The sequence below is a fragment of the Psittacula echo genome (genome assembly GCF_963264785.1).
Source record: "Psittacula echo genome assembly, chromosome: 7".
Lineage (NCBI taxonomy): Eukaryota > Metazoa > Chordata > Aves > Psittaciformes > Psittacidae > Psittacula > Psittacula echo.
The window spans coordinates 13559335-13574650 of record NC_137740.1 but is presented as its reverse complement, the minus strand read 5'-3'; the positions used below and the strand labels follow the sequence as shown (position 1 = coordinate 13574650).

The following is a 15316-nucleotide window of genomic DNA, read 5'->3' as shown; positions in this document are numbered from 1 at the left end:
TAGTTTCCTTGGGTAGAGATCTGGAATACTTGATTGTCATTATACACTTTTGGTTATCGTTAACTCCAAAATCAGAGTAGATGGTGTGTTTAGAAGGGCTTCGTAGTGTGTATATTGAAATACTTTGGTATTCCTGCTGAAAAAAAAATGGTGTCTTTTGTTTTAGCTATTAATATTGTGGTGGTGTGTGGGAGTCCTACTCATGAATGAGGATCCACTGTAGCTAAGCAATGAACATACCTGAAAGATAGATAAATCTCTGCTGCCATGGTGCTAACATTCAAAGTACTCTAACAATTTTGGTGACAGAATGTTGAAAATTCATGAAAACATGAGAGAAAACTGATGATTTCCTTGTCTCTAAATTGGAGAGATACCAATTTGAAAGATGGACCACTCAGTGGATAAAGAACCGGCTGGATGGCCGCATGCAAAGAGTTGTTGTCAACGGCTCAGTGTCCAGCTGGAGGCCAGTAACGAGTGGTGTCCCTCAGGCGTCAGTGTTGGGATTGGTCTTGTTCAACACCTTTGTCGGTGACATGGACAATGGGATTGAGTGCGCCCTCAGCAAATTTGCCAATGACACCAAGCTGTGTGGTTCAGTTGATACGCTGGAGGGAAGGAATGCCATCCAGAGGGACCTCGACACGCTTGTGAGGTGGGCTGATGCCAACCTTATGAAGTTTAACCATGACAAGTGCAAGGTCCTACACCTGGGTCAGAGCAATCCCAGGCACAGCTACAGGTTGGGCAGAGAAGAGATTCAGAGCAGCCCTGTGGAGAAGGACTTGGGGGTGTTGGTTGATGAGAAAATGAACATGAGCCGGCTTCAGTGTGTGCTCGCAGCCCAGAAAGTCAGTCATATCCTGGGCTGCATCAAGAGGAGCGTGGCCAGCAGGTCGAAGGAGGTGATCCTGCCCCTCTACTCTGCTCTCGTGAGACCTCACTTGGAGTATTGTGTGCACTTCTGGTGTCCTCAACATAAAAAGGACATGGAACTGTTGGAACAAGTCCAGAGGAGGTCCATGAGGATGATCAGGGGACTGGAGCACCTCCTGTATGAAGATAGGCTGAGAAAGTTGGGGCTGTTCAGCCTGGAGAAGAGAAGGCTGCATGGAGACCTCATAGCAGCCTTCCAGTATCTGAAGGGAGCCTATAATGATGCTGGGGATGGACTATTCGTCAGGGACTGTAGTGATAGGACAAGGGGTAATGGGTTAAGACTTAAACAGGGGAAGTTTAGATTGGATATAAGGAAGAAGTTCTTTACTGTGAGGGTGGTGAGGCACTGGAATGGGTTGCCCGAGGAAGTTGTGAATGCTTCATCCTTGGCTGTATTCAAGGCCAGGTTAGACAGAGCCTTGGGTGGCATGGTTTAGTGTGAGGTGTCCCTGCCCATGGCAGGGGGATTGGAACTTGATGGTCTTAAGGTCCTTTCCAACCCTAACTATTCTATGATTCTATGATTTAGAAATTAAGTTTGTTTTCCACAAAACATTTAAAATACGAAGTTAAAGGGTGCAGGACAGAATGTAAACTCTTCACTAGACTTCATTTATTTGATAATATGTGCCATGCAAAATTGTGTAGAAAGAAGTTGTCTTTTGGCTATTACATGTTTTTCTGTTTCCCTCACTTTGAATCTTTTTCTTGAGCATATTACAGTACAGTTGGAATTCTTCCATTGTTTCTATAACTGTTAGTTATTCCATATGCAGGTAGCAAAAGAGAAATCTGGCCTCATTATCTGTAGTAAATGAACCAAGAAACTTAATTCTTGCCTTAGTTTCATAGTTGTGTTTTATGTATATGTGTATACACAGACACATACATATTTATATATAGGGTTGTGAAGGACCTTAGCAGCACTGGGGATTTTGCTCATTTGTGTAAGGTGTATTGAGAGCCTGAAGTTCTAAAACCTGAGGGACAGGTTGGCATTGTGATGTTTTCTGCTTTATGCAGTGTCTTGCTGGCAGTATCTACTGATAATGTATACTTAACATTCAGATTGACTGGTAAAATGTTCTGTAGATTGGAAACATTTACAAGAAATTGCTTTTAAATAATGGAAGAACCTACCACTGGAATGAGATAAAGACTGATATTAGGTTACTAATACTAGGGCTTCAATCTTAGTTAAAATTGCAGATAGTTTTTATGTAAACCTTTACATTTGTTAAAAAAATCCAAGCAAAACAAATAAACCCATGAATAATCCTCTGACAAAACAGTCAATATTTTTTGTGTGTTGTTTTTGAAAGTAAAACCAGATCAACCCATTTAATGTATACACTCTACTGCCATAAGACAGTCTTAGAATGTCATGGTCAGCTTAAGTTTGGGCATGTTCTGACTGAATACTGAAGGTTGAATTTTAAAAATCAAAGTCCTATTTTCAAAAATATTAAATATTAGTCTTTGTTAGACATTTCTGTTAGCAGAATAATTCTACTAATTCATAAATTATTTTTGCTGTGGGCAAGGTCCAACCCATATAGGTGTTCTTGAAAAAAGCACTTAATTTTTCAGCAACTTAACACTTCATAGAAGTAGCTTTTGCTTTATTACATTATGAAAAAGATCTTTGATTGCTTAAACATTGCTTAGTGTTTACCATGTTGATGATTAAGATGGTGTAGAATTTATATCAACATAGATAAGGAAATAACCTGAAACTTCTATGAAAAATGTTTTCCATGTTAAATGGTTTTACATCTTTACCCTTGCAGTAAGACAAATAAAACACTACAGAGAATTTAAGGTAACTGAGAAGGAAAGATGGGGAGGGACATGCCCATACCCCTCAGAGCTGCTTCTGTTCCTACTTCAGCCTTGTCCCTTGGAGACTGGAGAGAGAAAGGGAGCTGATAGCTAGTGGCATGCTCTGAGCTATCGCATCTGTCCCTTCCCAGCAAGAAGAGAGTGAAATAATTGTAAATCTGGACTTGGCAAGTGTCTGAGATGCCAGATTTTGTGCCAAGTATTTGGATGAGAAATCACCTTCGAACACTAGAAATCCTGCTTGTCCAGCCAACTTTTTGTTTTAGGAACCAGGAATAACTTGCAAATCCACATGTCTTGTACAGGTATAGCTGGCAGATATTAAAGAATCAGGTGGCACAGAATTAGGTGGAAGGAAACAGTGTGCTTCTCTCTGTCCCACAGACCTCAGACCTAGTGGCTTGCCTGGATAGGCAGGAGAATTCCCGATTCCCAATGTATGCCTGTTGGGAGTTTGGCAAGCGGTGTGCCATATACTTGACCTAGACAAAGTATGACTTGCTGCCAGTGCTTTTTTTCGTGGGAGTTGATCACTAAAATCATTCAGGCTTAAAGGCTGTGATGTTTGTAAAGTCCCTGAATTTAACGTAGGGCATGCAGTGGTCTGTGGTGGACAAGAGATGAGTCCTTTCTGGTCCTAATACTGTAAAATAAGTGAGGACAAAAAGGCAGACTATAAAATACCAATATGAAGAAAAAGGATGATTGTTTTACAGGTTCAAACATTAAGAGTTTCATTGTTCAACGTTGGCAAACTCAGTAAACTGCAGTATCTTGGCCTCAAGAGAATGTAATCTGGCTAAGTGTGTTTGAACTTGAGGTTTCATCTGCCATTAACAAGAGCAAACAAAACCAGAATACAGACAAGAAAGTGCACAAGTCATCTATAAATAACAGAAAATCATGGTCCGGAGGATAAGACTGATAAAAACCTCAAGAGCTGCATACATTTTGTGCAGCTTTCTGTGAAGAAATGTCCTCCTAACATGCTTAGCAATATAATGTTACCTAGATACATGTACTGACAGGAGATCTAAAGCATTTACTGCTAGCTGACTGGAATGCTACCCATTCTGTCTGCTGTGGTCGCTCTTAGGACTCTTAGGGTTTGCTACAGAGGAGCAGTACTGGTGAAAGAAGGGAAAGCAGTTGGTTAGGTTTTGTGGTATTGCGTTTTGCAGTTCTTGGTGTATCTTAGTTGTCAGATTTATGGAAATGTGTTACTGATCATGTTGTATTCAAAAAGATAAAATGCAACATCGAGTGTTCAGGGGAGACTTGAGTGCGCAGTAAACCATTCTGCAAAAGCCCAGAACTGTAATTTTTATGATTAATTTTCTGAGTGCTGAGGGTATAGCATGTTTCTTTCCAGAAAAGCTGGGTCTATTATTGGTACCAATATATGGTCTTTTATAAACTTGTAGAAAGAAGTTCAGTTAGTGTGTTTTCTCAATACTTCATTTCAGTAGGGTCTGGAAGCTGACAGGCTGATTAGCAGCCTTGCTGTAAAGGATCTGGAGGCGGTGGTGGACACCAGGTTGAGTATGAACCAGCAGAGTGCTGTCATCATCAATAAGACAAGCTGCCTCCTTAGCTACATGAGGAGGAAAATGATTAGCAGATTAGCAATATTGCTATTATTTCTCTTTGATGCTGGTGAAGCCCCACCTGAAATACAGAGTCTGGCTTTGGCCTTCCCCTTCAAGAAAGATGCTGAGATAGGAGAGAGGGGTTTCTAAGATGGTCAGAGCCTAGGCACACAACCTGTGAGAGGTGGTTGAGAGATCTGGGCTTGCTTAGCCTTGAAAAGAGAGGAAATGTAGGCTGCAACTGTTTGTCATGGAGATGGTTAGGGTAAACTCTTCTTTTGGTGACAAGGATATTGGCTATAGGTTGTGGCTTGGGAGGTTCAGACTGTGCATTAGAAGTGGTTTTGCAAAGAGGGTAAAGTAGCACTAAAGCATGTTGCACTGGGAGATTGTGGAGGTTTTGAAGAGTCAGCTAGACAAAGCCATTGCTGACCTGATCTAGTGTTGAGAGGTTGAACTGAGTGATCTCTGAAAGCCCCTTAGAAACAGCACTTCTTTATTTCTGTATATTTAGCTACATTGATTAATTGAAGTAAGGGACAAAAAAGTGAAGTAGGAAGCTTGAAATGGGGAGGTAAGATAGAAGGTCTGAAGACAGTGTTGGGTAGAAAACAGGCATTGTCACTGCTACTTAGATTCTTACACTGAACTATACAGTCTCAGGAGAAATTATAGCTGGATGGTACATTACATGACTCATGAACTGAAAAAATAGAAATATATCGAGTAGGTGTAGAAATGTTGGAACTTAAAATGTGTGTATTACCGGGTTTTTAGAAGGTGCTTGTTGAAAAGTGAAACAATATAAACAAATGCAAGTACATTGTTTAATTTGAACATATGCAGGAAGGAATGGTGGTATTAAACAAACTGTGATCTTTGCTGTAAAGACTGTGTGTGGCCACTGAATAAAGGTGCTATCCTGGCACATTTCCATGTTAATTCTTTGTTTTAAAAACATTTTCCTGCTGTTTTCTCTGGCTTTTTGTGCACTGGCAGGTGGTGTTGAATTGGTCTACATAAAGATTAGGCACTGCTGGTAAACTTTCAGTTATGAAAAATGAACAAGCTTGCTTTATCCATCTAAAAATATAATTCTAACAGGTACTGGTAGTACTGTTTAAACTGCATGTGTGATGTGATGGCAGGGGAGGGTTTGGTCTTTCTGTGAAATTCAATCACAGGTTTCCAAACTACTAGTCATAAAGCAATAATAACCTGTGGATTTTTTAACCATTCTTTTAAACATTTCCCATGCAATTAGGAAGAATAAGGTCCAAGGAGGAAATTTGCAGCCACAGTTACTAGATAGAGCACATAGCCGCTTCGAACTAGATTGAACATTTGCTAGTTACAAGGATGCTGGGGAGGGACTATTCATCAGGGACTGTAGTGACAGGACAAGGGGTAACGGGTTCAAACTTAAACAGAGAAAGTTTAGATTGGATCTAAGGAAGAAATTCTTTACTGAGAGGAGGGTGGTGAGGCACTGGAATGGGTTGCCCAGGGAGGTTGTGAATGCTCTATCCTTGGCGGTGTTCAAGGCCAGGTTGGATGAGGCCTTGGGTGACATGGTTTAGTGTGGGGTGTCCCTGCCCATGGCAGGGGGGTTGGAACTAGATGATCTCAAGGTCCTTTCCAACCCTAACTATTCTATGATTCTATGATTCTAGTTCAGTCTAGGTGGCAATGTTTTTTTCTGACTAGTTTGGACCATTAGTAGAGACTTCTCTGATGTTGCTGGCCTTGTCCCATGCGGGACATGTCCCGAGTTTGGGAATTTTGAGAGAGACACTTGTTCTTTTTTTTTTGCCCCAAACCTATGGGAATAAATTAACATTGAGCAATGAGTACCTACTTTTAGCTGTGGACTTAAATTGTGATTTTCAGTGATAGAGGAGAGACTTAGCTAGTCTTTTTATCTTCATTTTTTGATTAGCATTTTGTGCTTCAGCAGCATCATCATGTTGAAGTTTAAATTAATTCAAAAGAGATTTTCTAATTTACCTAAAATGTGGAATATTTGAGATAACAGAATGAAGCCCTACGGGTCATGTGTTTTCCAGTAGTAACAAAGTCAGTTCTGCTTACTTAAGCTAGTGTTCTTTTTAATTCCTTTCCTGTATCTTGCCTAAGTATAAAAATAGAAGCAGGAAGAACAGAGAGTCCCTTCAGCAACTACACATATTTTGACAAAAGTCGTTGCTAGAGAAGAGCAAAGACACAAATTGGTCACCCTTTGTTAAAACTTCTGTCACCTCTTTTTAGGATTTTGGGATGGTTAAAAATACGTGGCTCGACAAAGGTTAATCACACAAAATTCTTTAGATAAGAAATTACACGTAGATCACAGCAAGGCAGAGGAAGCATTTGTTACCCTCTAGTTTTATCCAGTTTATGGACAACAGATTATAACTGAATGTGTCTGGCAGATTCTGGGAACACCAGCAGGCCTGTTTGTTTCCAGCAGAAATCCCTGTGCATTAAGAGACTGGAGGTATTTTTTTATAAACTCCAGGGATAAGTCTGTACAACTCGTTTGGTTCAAAATCGTTCACATTTATTTGAAAAGAAGTGAACAGATTACAGAAAGTGTTTTCTAAATCATAAGGTACTTTGCTGCTTTATTCTGCAGCAGTATCTCTCTGTAAAGGCCAGCAGACAGGAATAAAATATTTGTTCTTTTCAGTGTAAGTCAGTAGCTTGCTTTTTCAGATAATCGTAAATCTGATTGTGTCTAACGTTGATTTAATTTTTAATTTTTGCCTTAAATGTATGTTTTTTACTTTACCTCCTTATGTTGTTCATTTTTGTGCAGTCTTCTTTTCAAGCTGTCTTTCATAGTGCACCACTCGCTGTGTTAGGTTCTGCAACCATCATGAAGTGGAGGTCACAGCATTGGCGGACTTTGGTGTGCTCGGCTGTACGTGTGAAATGCATGCATATTTGCGCTGTAGACATAGCTCCTCTTCTCCTTGTCTTTGAATAATCTTTTACCCATTCAAAGTCATGACTTTCAGACTCCACAGCAGTGAACTGCAAAAGATGCACATTAGCATTCTGTTAGTGTCCTCCAAGGTCTCCCAACGCAAGCTGCCAGCTGTCCAGCCTACCAAAGCTCAGTACTATGATAGTGAATAAAGTTGGTTGCATTATTAGGTATATCAGTTTTTTCAGAGGGGAAGACCCACAGTCACCCGAGCAAAGGTTGCAGTAACAAAGCGTACACTGAATAGCTTTCTTAAGTAGCCAAAAGACTTGGTTTGACCCCTTAACTGAAGAAAGTGATGCCACGAAGGAGATGTTGTGAGGAATTTCCCAGAATGATTATGCTCTTGAGTGTTTGTGTCTCCTCTTTGTGAGAATTCATGTGGTAAACAAGCTTCTAAGCAAATCTTGCGTTCCCTTAAAAAGATAATAAAAAATGATTGATTAGCACACTTTCTGGGGAAGAGCAAAGTTAACCATGATCTCATTTTCAAGCACTGGCATTTTCCATGTACATTAATGCTTCTGTTGTTTAAACATACCCTATTCTTTAATATGTGTACATGTGTAAAGTCAGGATTTAGCAGATAGATCAAGTACGTGGCATTAATCCAAGGTCTAATTCTTAATCTTCTATAGTATGGCTATGGTAGATAAATTTTTCAATGGCCAATTTTAAAAACTATTCACTCAAACCCGACATAGCTCATTTCAGCCTGTCTTTAATAGGAAGCCTAATAACTTTTTGTGATGTGGTGTATAAAGCTCTGGTATTTTGTTTTATTTTTATTGCCAGATGCGTGTGTGTTCTTGTATTTATAGTCAATAAAGCTATCAGCACTATATACAGATGTTGGTTAATAATTTAAATCTTTCTGTCTGGGGTGTTCGATTTAGGCCAGTGCTGTGTTACTTGCATCCTTTGGTCACACACTGACTGTCCAATCCATTGCAGTGCTTCTGCTTTCAAGCCATTTCTAGAAGTGGGACAATCCATTTCAGTCTTTTGTTCATACTATTCAGAGGTTATGTGTTAAGCAAACCAGGCTGTGCTTTAGGAGCAGTGTGAGTTGTGTACATCTACAGCAAATAAAGAAGGTAATCCTCAAACACCTTTTCCCGTAATGTGTTTTTGTCTCTCATATCAACTTCTTTACCCTATTCACACTCTTGACTTTTGATTTCAGTGATTACATGTAGTTTCCAAGAGAGGTGATTATATATTAGGACTTATCATCCAGGAACAATAGCTTCAAAGAGGTACAATGTTACCTGTGCATGGGTCATATGCATGAAAGAATGTGTGAACTGTCCAAACCATCAAATGTAGAGATTGTATAGGAAGGAAGAAATACTGGCCTTAGTCCTGTTGCCTTAAATCATTAGTAAATGTGTGTATTTACCCAGAGAACCAGGTTTTATGGCATGTCCTGTTACCTAGACTTTTCTCTCTCAAAGTGTCTTAACAGCCCATTTCTGCCTTGAGCAAACCAGTTAGTGATCACATGTTGCTCTTTTTTGCCTGTATTTTGTAATACTTGATGAGATAAAATATATCTCTGCCTTAAAGCCACTGCAGCTATTCTGTGTAGCAGACCGTAGGCTGCGTTAGCACTTGTGGCAAAATATGCCACCTCTTGATGCTAGGGATTTATTTTACTTTAGCACACGTTGACGCGCTCAGGTTTTTTCCCATACGAGCAAGCATGCAAATATAAATAACAAATAAGATTTTTCACTAAATATCTTGACGCATTTTACTGGATTTAGATTCACTTTCCACAGTTTGCTTCATGCTTACTTTCCTTCATCTAAGAGCAGTCACAGTGGCAGTATAAAAATAACTTTTAAATTGAATTTTCAAGATCCTCCTCTTCTGCTATCTCTTAGTGCTTCCCACTTCTCTTCTGATTTTATATTTCTTTCTAGTCTTCTCCCTGAAAATCAGGATCTCCTTATGCTTTGCATTACCAGCTGTCAGGCGTGATGCTGTATACACTGATACTCTGCTGTGTTAGCTTGCTTTGGCACTGTTGGCAGCACTCTGCTGTCATGCTCAATTGAGACAGAAAGGACCGTTTCTTAGTGAGAAATTAATTCATGAAAAATGACTTTTGTTTTTGTACTAGAATTGTTTTGAAAGGAATTAAACATATAAAGAAATGTGTATTACAACAGATTAGCCCTTAATTTTATAAAGGTTCAAGTGTCAAATATCAAAGAACTAAACCGTGAGGCCAACTAATTTTGTGAAATTATAACCTCAAAGTGCTCACATGATTTGAGCACAAATTCCATCAACTGAGATTTTTTTTGTTTGTTTTGTATTTGTGGGCTTTTTTTCTGTACATAGCTGGATTTGAGCAGAACAGAATACACCCCAGGCATCTGGAGATGATCTCTGGGAGGAGAGTAGTAACCAATTTACTTGCATTCGTGTATGAAAGGAAGAGGCAAGGTCAGGATGATTGTAATGGAGATGATCTTTCTCCTGACCTGTTCTCTTACTCCACCCTGCAAGAGAGGAGGAAGTAGAACATCCTCTTCTGTGTTGACCTTTTTCTTCTCTCTTGTCATGGCCTGCAGTGTCCCTTATGCTTTTGAGAAGAGGATTGCCTTTTGCAGGTAATCCTGCCATTCGTGGAGGCCCAGTGTTAGCAGGCTACTAGCTTAGGGCTCATGTAAAATGAAGTATTGGTTTTGTGGCAAGTTTCTTTGTCCTTGATGGACAAAAGCCTTTGTGGCTTTTCTTTGATCCACTTGCAAAACTGACCAAGCTAACCAATCTAGACACAATATGAGGCTGTTTCTGTGCTTGTAAATTATATAGTCAGACTGACTTGCAGGCATATGTGATGTTTAATTGTTATCATGGTCCCTGATGCTATTTTGGCTCCTGCCAGCCAGCGCTTTCCTGGACAATATTGGTGCATAAGATATGGAGATAACATATGCTGTGAGTACCCAGTTTTGGATGCAGCCCTCGCTTTGGGGGAGAGAATTCAGCCATGTAGTTGTGAGCTATGTCATGTTGCTTATCTTACTGGTAGTAAGCTGTCTCTGTTCTTACTGAAAAGACTATTCAAAATATGACCTCTGTGCCCACTTGCAGGGGATTTAAGACTCCAGAAGCTGTTTCTGGCCTTTCCTTGGGACAGACAAATCTTGACTTTACTCCTGGTTTAGAGCTTTCAGGATTGATGCTGCTTCCTTTCATATGCAGTATTTTATCCCCTGTGCTGCTTATAGAATAGCAATTTCTTGTTGCATTGTCCAGTTTTCACCTTTATTAGAAGGAATGACTGTACAACAGGTCTTGTTGGCAAAATAGAAGAAGCAAAAAGACATGTAGAGCAAGTTGCCTTATACGCATTACACAAATATTTAGACCAGTAAACTTGTGCTTGCTCTGAGAAATGAAAATGGGATCTATGGAGCCTCATAATAATAATTCTCTTCAGAGGAGTTTGTACTGCTTGTATCTGCTAAAATGGGTACTGAAAGTGCTATGGCTAACTGACATGGTTACACAGATAGAACTTAGCATGCTGGACATTTTGAAACACTTCAAAGCATTTTCCAAACAGACTATAATAAGTACTTGAAAACTGAGGACTGGAAGGTACCTCTCAATTTGTGTCACAGGTATCATCACTTGATAGGAAAATTAGAAAGATTATTGATACACTGCTTTATCAAACCTGCTAGCTCAAGCTAATGACTTGCTCCAGGTAGAGAATATAGTTGGGTAAAATTTGGTAAGCTTTTTTTTTTGTCAAGAGCTTTGAGCTACCATGCTTTAATTTATGCAGTTTCATATCAAAGACTGAGATATATGCTCATCTGCTTGAGGAGGCTTATCTGCAGGAGAGAAGAATCAAAACTCTGTTTTGTACACTTGACAGCTGGTACGTCACTGAGTACATATACAAGAACTTCATGGCATTTAAGCAAAGATTTTGAGAGAACAGTTGAGAACTTTTCTTCCAAACTACCTGTGTGCATGTGTTTATGTATGTTATTGTGGGGGTATATATATATATGCATGTACATGGGTATATATTATAATGTGCACCTGTGTAATCTGTATCTCACAATGTATATACAAAATGTAGTGTAGTTCAATTGACTTGATTTGTTTTTTCAGAAAGTAAAACAGATAGAAATAAAAAAGTCTTTCTTGGTGTTGAAAGGCTCTTATCAGCCTAATTTCAATTTAAATCTAATTACTTTAAAATACATGTTTATATTATTTTCCCCTCTCTATTTTTCTAGTAAAGCTTCCTAAAGCTCAAAATTATCTTGATAATTTTCTCTATTTTTTTTAATCCTTTGACATTTGAAGAAAGGTCTTTTTTCCTGCAGTTGGCAAGGAGGGTGTTTGAATATGCAAGGGAATGCTGACTCTGTCTAGACAGAAAACAGTGCCAAATGTACAAAGTCCTTGATAGAACAGACAGGCCTTTTTTTTTCTCTCCCTGCTAGCATTCAGTTTACAGTAATTTTAGCTGTTACTTGCAGCTTCAAGTATTTAATTTTGGGATTTGAGATACTGGTTTCTTTTTTCCAGATTTGCAGTCTTTACAGATTTGCAGATTTTCCAGTCTTTCCAGTCTGTAGAGACTGTAAGAGATAAGTGTTCAAGATAATTGATGAATATGTTGTTCTGTGTACAGTGGTTTCATATGTACAACTATGGCTAAGAAACAGGTTTATGTAGCTGGTGTCCATAAATCAAGGTCTTGTGTCAGCTGTCAGGCCTCCCAGTAGAACAGAAGTCATCTCAAATTCACACTGACTGTGGTATGTTTGCTAGTCAGTACTCCTCAAATGGCAGAAAGTAGAAAGGAAACGAGTGGAAAGGTTCCTTCTGCACACTGCAGCGGAGTTGCTGAGCTCACTGTAAGTTCTGACGGTTGTGTTGGTGTCCTGGCTTCAGCAGTGTGTTTCATACTGCGAGTACAAATTCATCATTGCTATAATAGTCCAAAATCCCTTTCACTAAACCAGCTTCAGTAGTTCAAAGCTTGCTTTCTTAATTTTTGTTAAGCACATTTAATGGTTCTAGACGGGCTGTCACTATGATCTTTGAATTATTGCCATATTTCTTTCTTTCTTTCTCCACTTTTAAATTTCTTATACAGTAAGACGTTCATACTCTGTTCATAGCAAATTTCTGGGTATTCAGGCTTTTATTTGGAGCTTAACAGTATTGCAGACCATGAGAGAAATTCACAAATGGAAGAGATGTGCATTTATTGTCCTTCCTTTTACCACAGCCTGTTGACTCCCAGTGTTGACTAAGCCTGTAGTTTCTGTCTCTTACCTGGCAGCTGGTCTGCAGGTAAATTTAACCCAGCAAATGTGTATCATTTTTAGACTAGAATGGGTATGAAGTAGTAATTTGAACCTCAGAAATAATGTCTTGGCCACAGTTTTTGTCTGAAAGAAATTCTTCAGCTTTAGAGAAAGGCCTTGTTTTCGTAGGAATCTTTTTTCTGTTCTTCATGTCCTGTCATATTACTCAAATTCCTATGTTCAGAACTCTTCTGAAACATTGAGGAATGGCTGATGCAAACCTCGAATGATACTTAGAAAATGTAGCACATGCTGTGCAGTTTAAGTAGATGAAGCAGTATGCTTGAAGGGTTTAAAGCATGCTTTTGTAATAATTTACTATCATTTAAATATTCTTCTAAGAGACTGCTCATGGATTCTGAGTTTTTAGTTGCAACTACAGTTTATTCAGAGTTTAAAGGGATATGATGCTTTTTCTTTGTGAAGTGTTCTACTCTTCTTGTTCATGCTGGTTCTTTGGCTTTTTTGAAACCGGTAGTCCACACTACTGTGCTTGCAAATGCACAAATGTTTGTGATGTTGAACTTCTATTACAGCTGAATGCTGATGTGTACTTGCAGCAGACATGGGAAATGGTGAAGAATGCCTCTTACCTTTTGAGTTGGTCATATTTGAATTATGTTGGCATGATTGAGTGAAGGAGCTTGTATTGTTAACAGTGCTGAATCTGCTCTGTAAATACATAAGGATTTTTAGTATGGGGATTTCAATCCAGTTTTCACCAGCACTTTGTTCACCTAAAACTGAATGTATGAGTTTTCTTAGGTTTCTGCTGGTAAATCTATGGTTAATGTGCGTCAGTCAGGAAAAACTCCACAGTTATGCACATTTCTATTTACTAAAAATTTTTTCTTTCACTTAACTTTGTAAGAAATTAAGGTCTTAAAATACACTTTTTCTTCATCTTAAGCAAAATATTATCCCAGGTACTATATTTTTAACAGTAATGTACTTGAAACTCTTAAATTTCAGTAATTTAACTTGGTAAATAGTGTACTAACTTCCACGTTAACTTCTATTTCTGCCCAGGCTTCCAAAGGATGAGTTGGCAACAGAACCACTAAAATATGCTGAACAGCTTCCTGTAGCTCAGATAATACACCAGGTATGTCTTTCTATTTTCAGGGTTTTTTTGAGAATAAATAACATCTATAATACTTAAGCTGCTTTTCTAGGTCACACAGAATCGATGTCCTCATGCTGTAAGTATGTAAAAACAACATACTGTTGCTTAGTTGACAACTGTTAGATTGTAAAAGTCTTATTCTGAACATGGCAATGAAAAGATGTTTGCTGTATAACATAGTTAACACTTCAGAGGTTGCTGTTAAAATCGCTGTCTGCTGACAGGAAAAAAAAAATCCATTAATTTCTCTGAATTTGCATCTTGACCTAAATTGTATTCCCATTCCTGAAAAAGCAGCAAAGTATAGAGTCATTATTGTGGAATAATTGTCATGACAAGTTGAGTAGGGAAAACAATCTCACTTCCTAATGCAGTTCTGAATTTTCTGATGGTTTTTATTATAGCTTATCTTTTTTGTCTCAATTTATGGCAAGGAGGAGGAAGAAATCTTTTCTGTGCAGATTTTATGCTCTGTTCTTGCCTTTTTCTCAAAGTTCAAGGTGTGATTTTCAATCCATCTTGCTGGTAGATTAAAAGCCCAGTCTGCATTCACAGGTCTTCTGATCTTTTGCTAGTAGCCACAGTGGGCTCTGCCTATTTTGTGGAAACACTCATGGCCAAATAACATACATAAAATTTGCAATACACTTTAGAACAAGAGTGTTGAGACTTTGCAACTCTCCTCTAGGTGATGCTTTAAAGGAAGCAAAAAGATGTGCTCTGTTGCAGTCAGAAAAAACCCAACAAAACCGCAAAAAGCCAGCAACAGCAAAAAAAAAATAGATCAGAGTACAGTTTTCTTAATGGTACTTTGACAGTGTGTTATCTTTCAGGTAATCAGGTGTACTCTGAAAAATTGACTTGTAAGTTGGGGAAGATAATGAAAGTTCATCATGAGAGGCAAAATAGTGCAGTCCATTCTCACTGCCTTGAGATAAAGAAAACTTCCAACCTGAAAACTGGGACTTGGTGTTGGTCAGGGTAGCAATAAGGCAGACAGACCATGTTCGATAAAGCTGTAGTTTCAGACGGAGCTGGTTTTGAATGCTTAAAGATCAACAGGGACAAATAAAAGTCCACCAAACGTCAAAGTTGCTTACAATATCCTATAAGTATTAATTATTATTGTAGAGCTTTCTGAATACCTTTGTCATGGGTGTTTTCAGGCATTTGAGTTGCACACTGCAGGCAGTGCTGGTTCTGCCTTAAAGGAAACATAAGCTTTATTTTAAAACTTTAAAGTGTACAAGTCTTTTCTGTGAGATGTAAACACAAGGGATTAAAAAACTTCTGGCTGAAATCTGCACCACTGGGAAGAATCTCTGATGTGTTCAGAACATGGAAGATTGGAAATCAGGACCAGTTTGTATGTCAGGAGCTCCCTGGTGTTGTCAGAGCTTCAAATGACCCAAGAGCCTGCAAATGTCACATTTAAAATTCTGTCTTCATGCCTGACTCTCAGCATAAATGA

The 15316-nt window shown here is 38.8% G+C and overlaps 1 protein-coding gene across 1 annotated transcript in view; it reads left to right on the top strand.

The window, feature by feature from the left end:
* PIGK (phosphatidylinositol glycan anchor biosynthesis class K) overlaps positions 1–15316 on the top strand; it is a gene marked incomplete at its 3' end in the record, with an annotated part of 68533 nt that overhangs the window by 34889 nt on the left and 18328 nt on the right. Inside the window, exon 10 of the mRNA XM_080622670.1 lies at positions 13749–13824. Coding sequence (XP_080478796.1) covers positions 13749–13824 — 76 coding nt within the window. The remainder of the gene's footprint in view (positions 1–13748; positions 13825–15316) is intronic.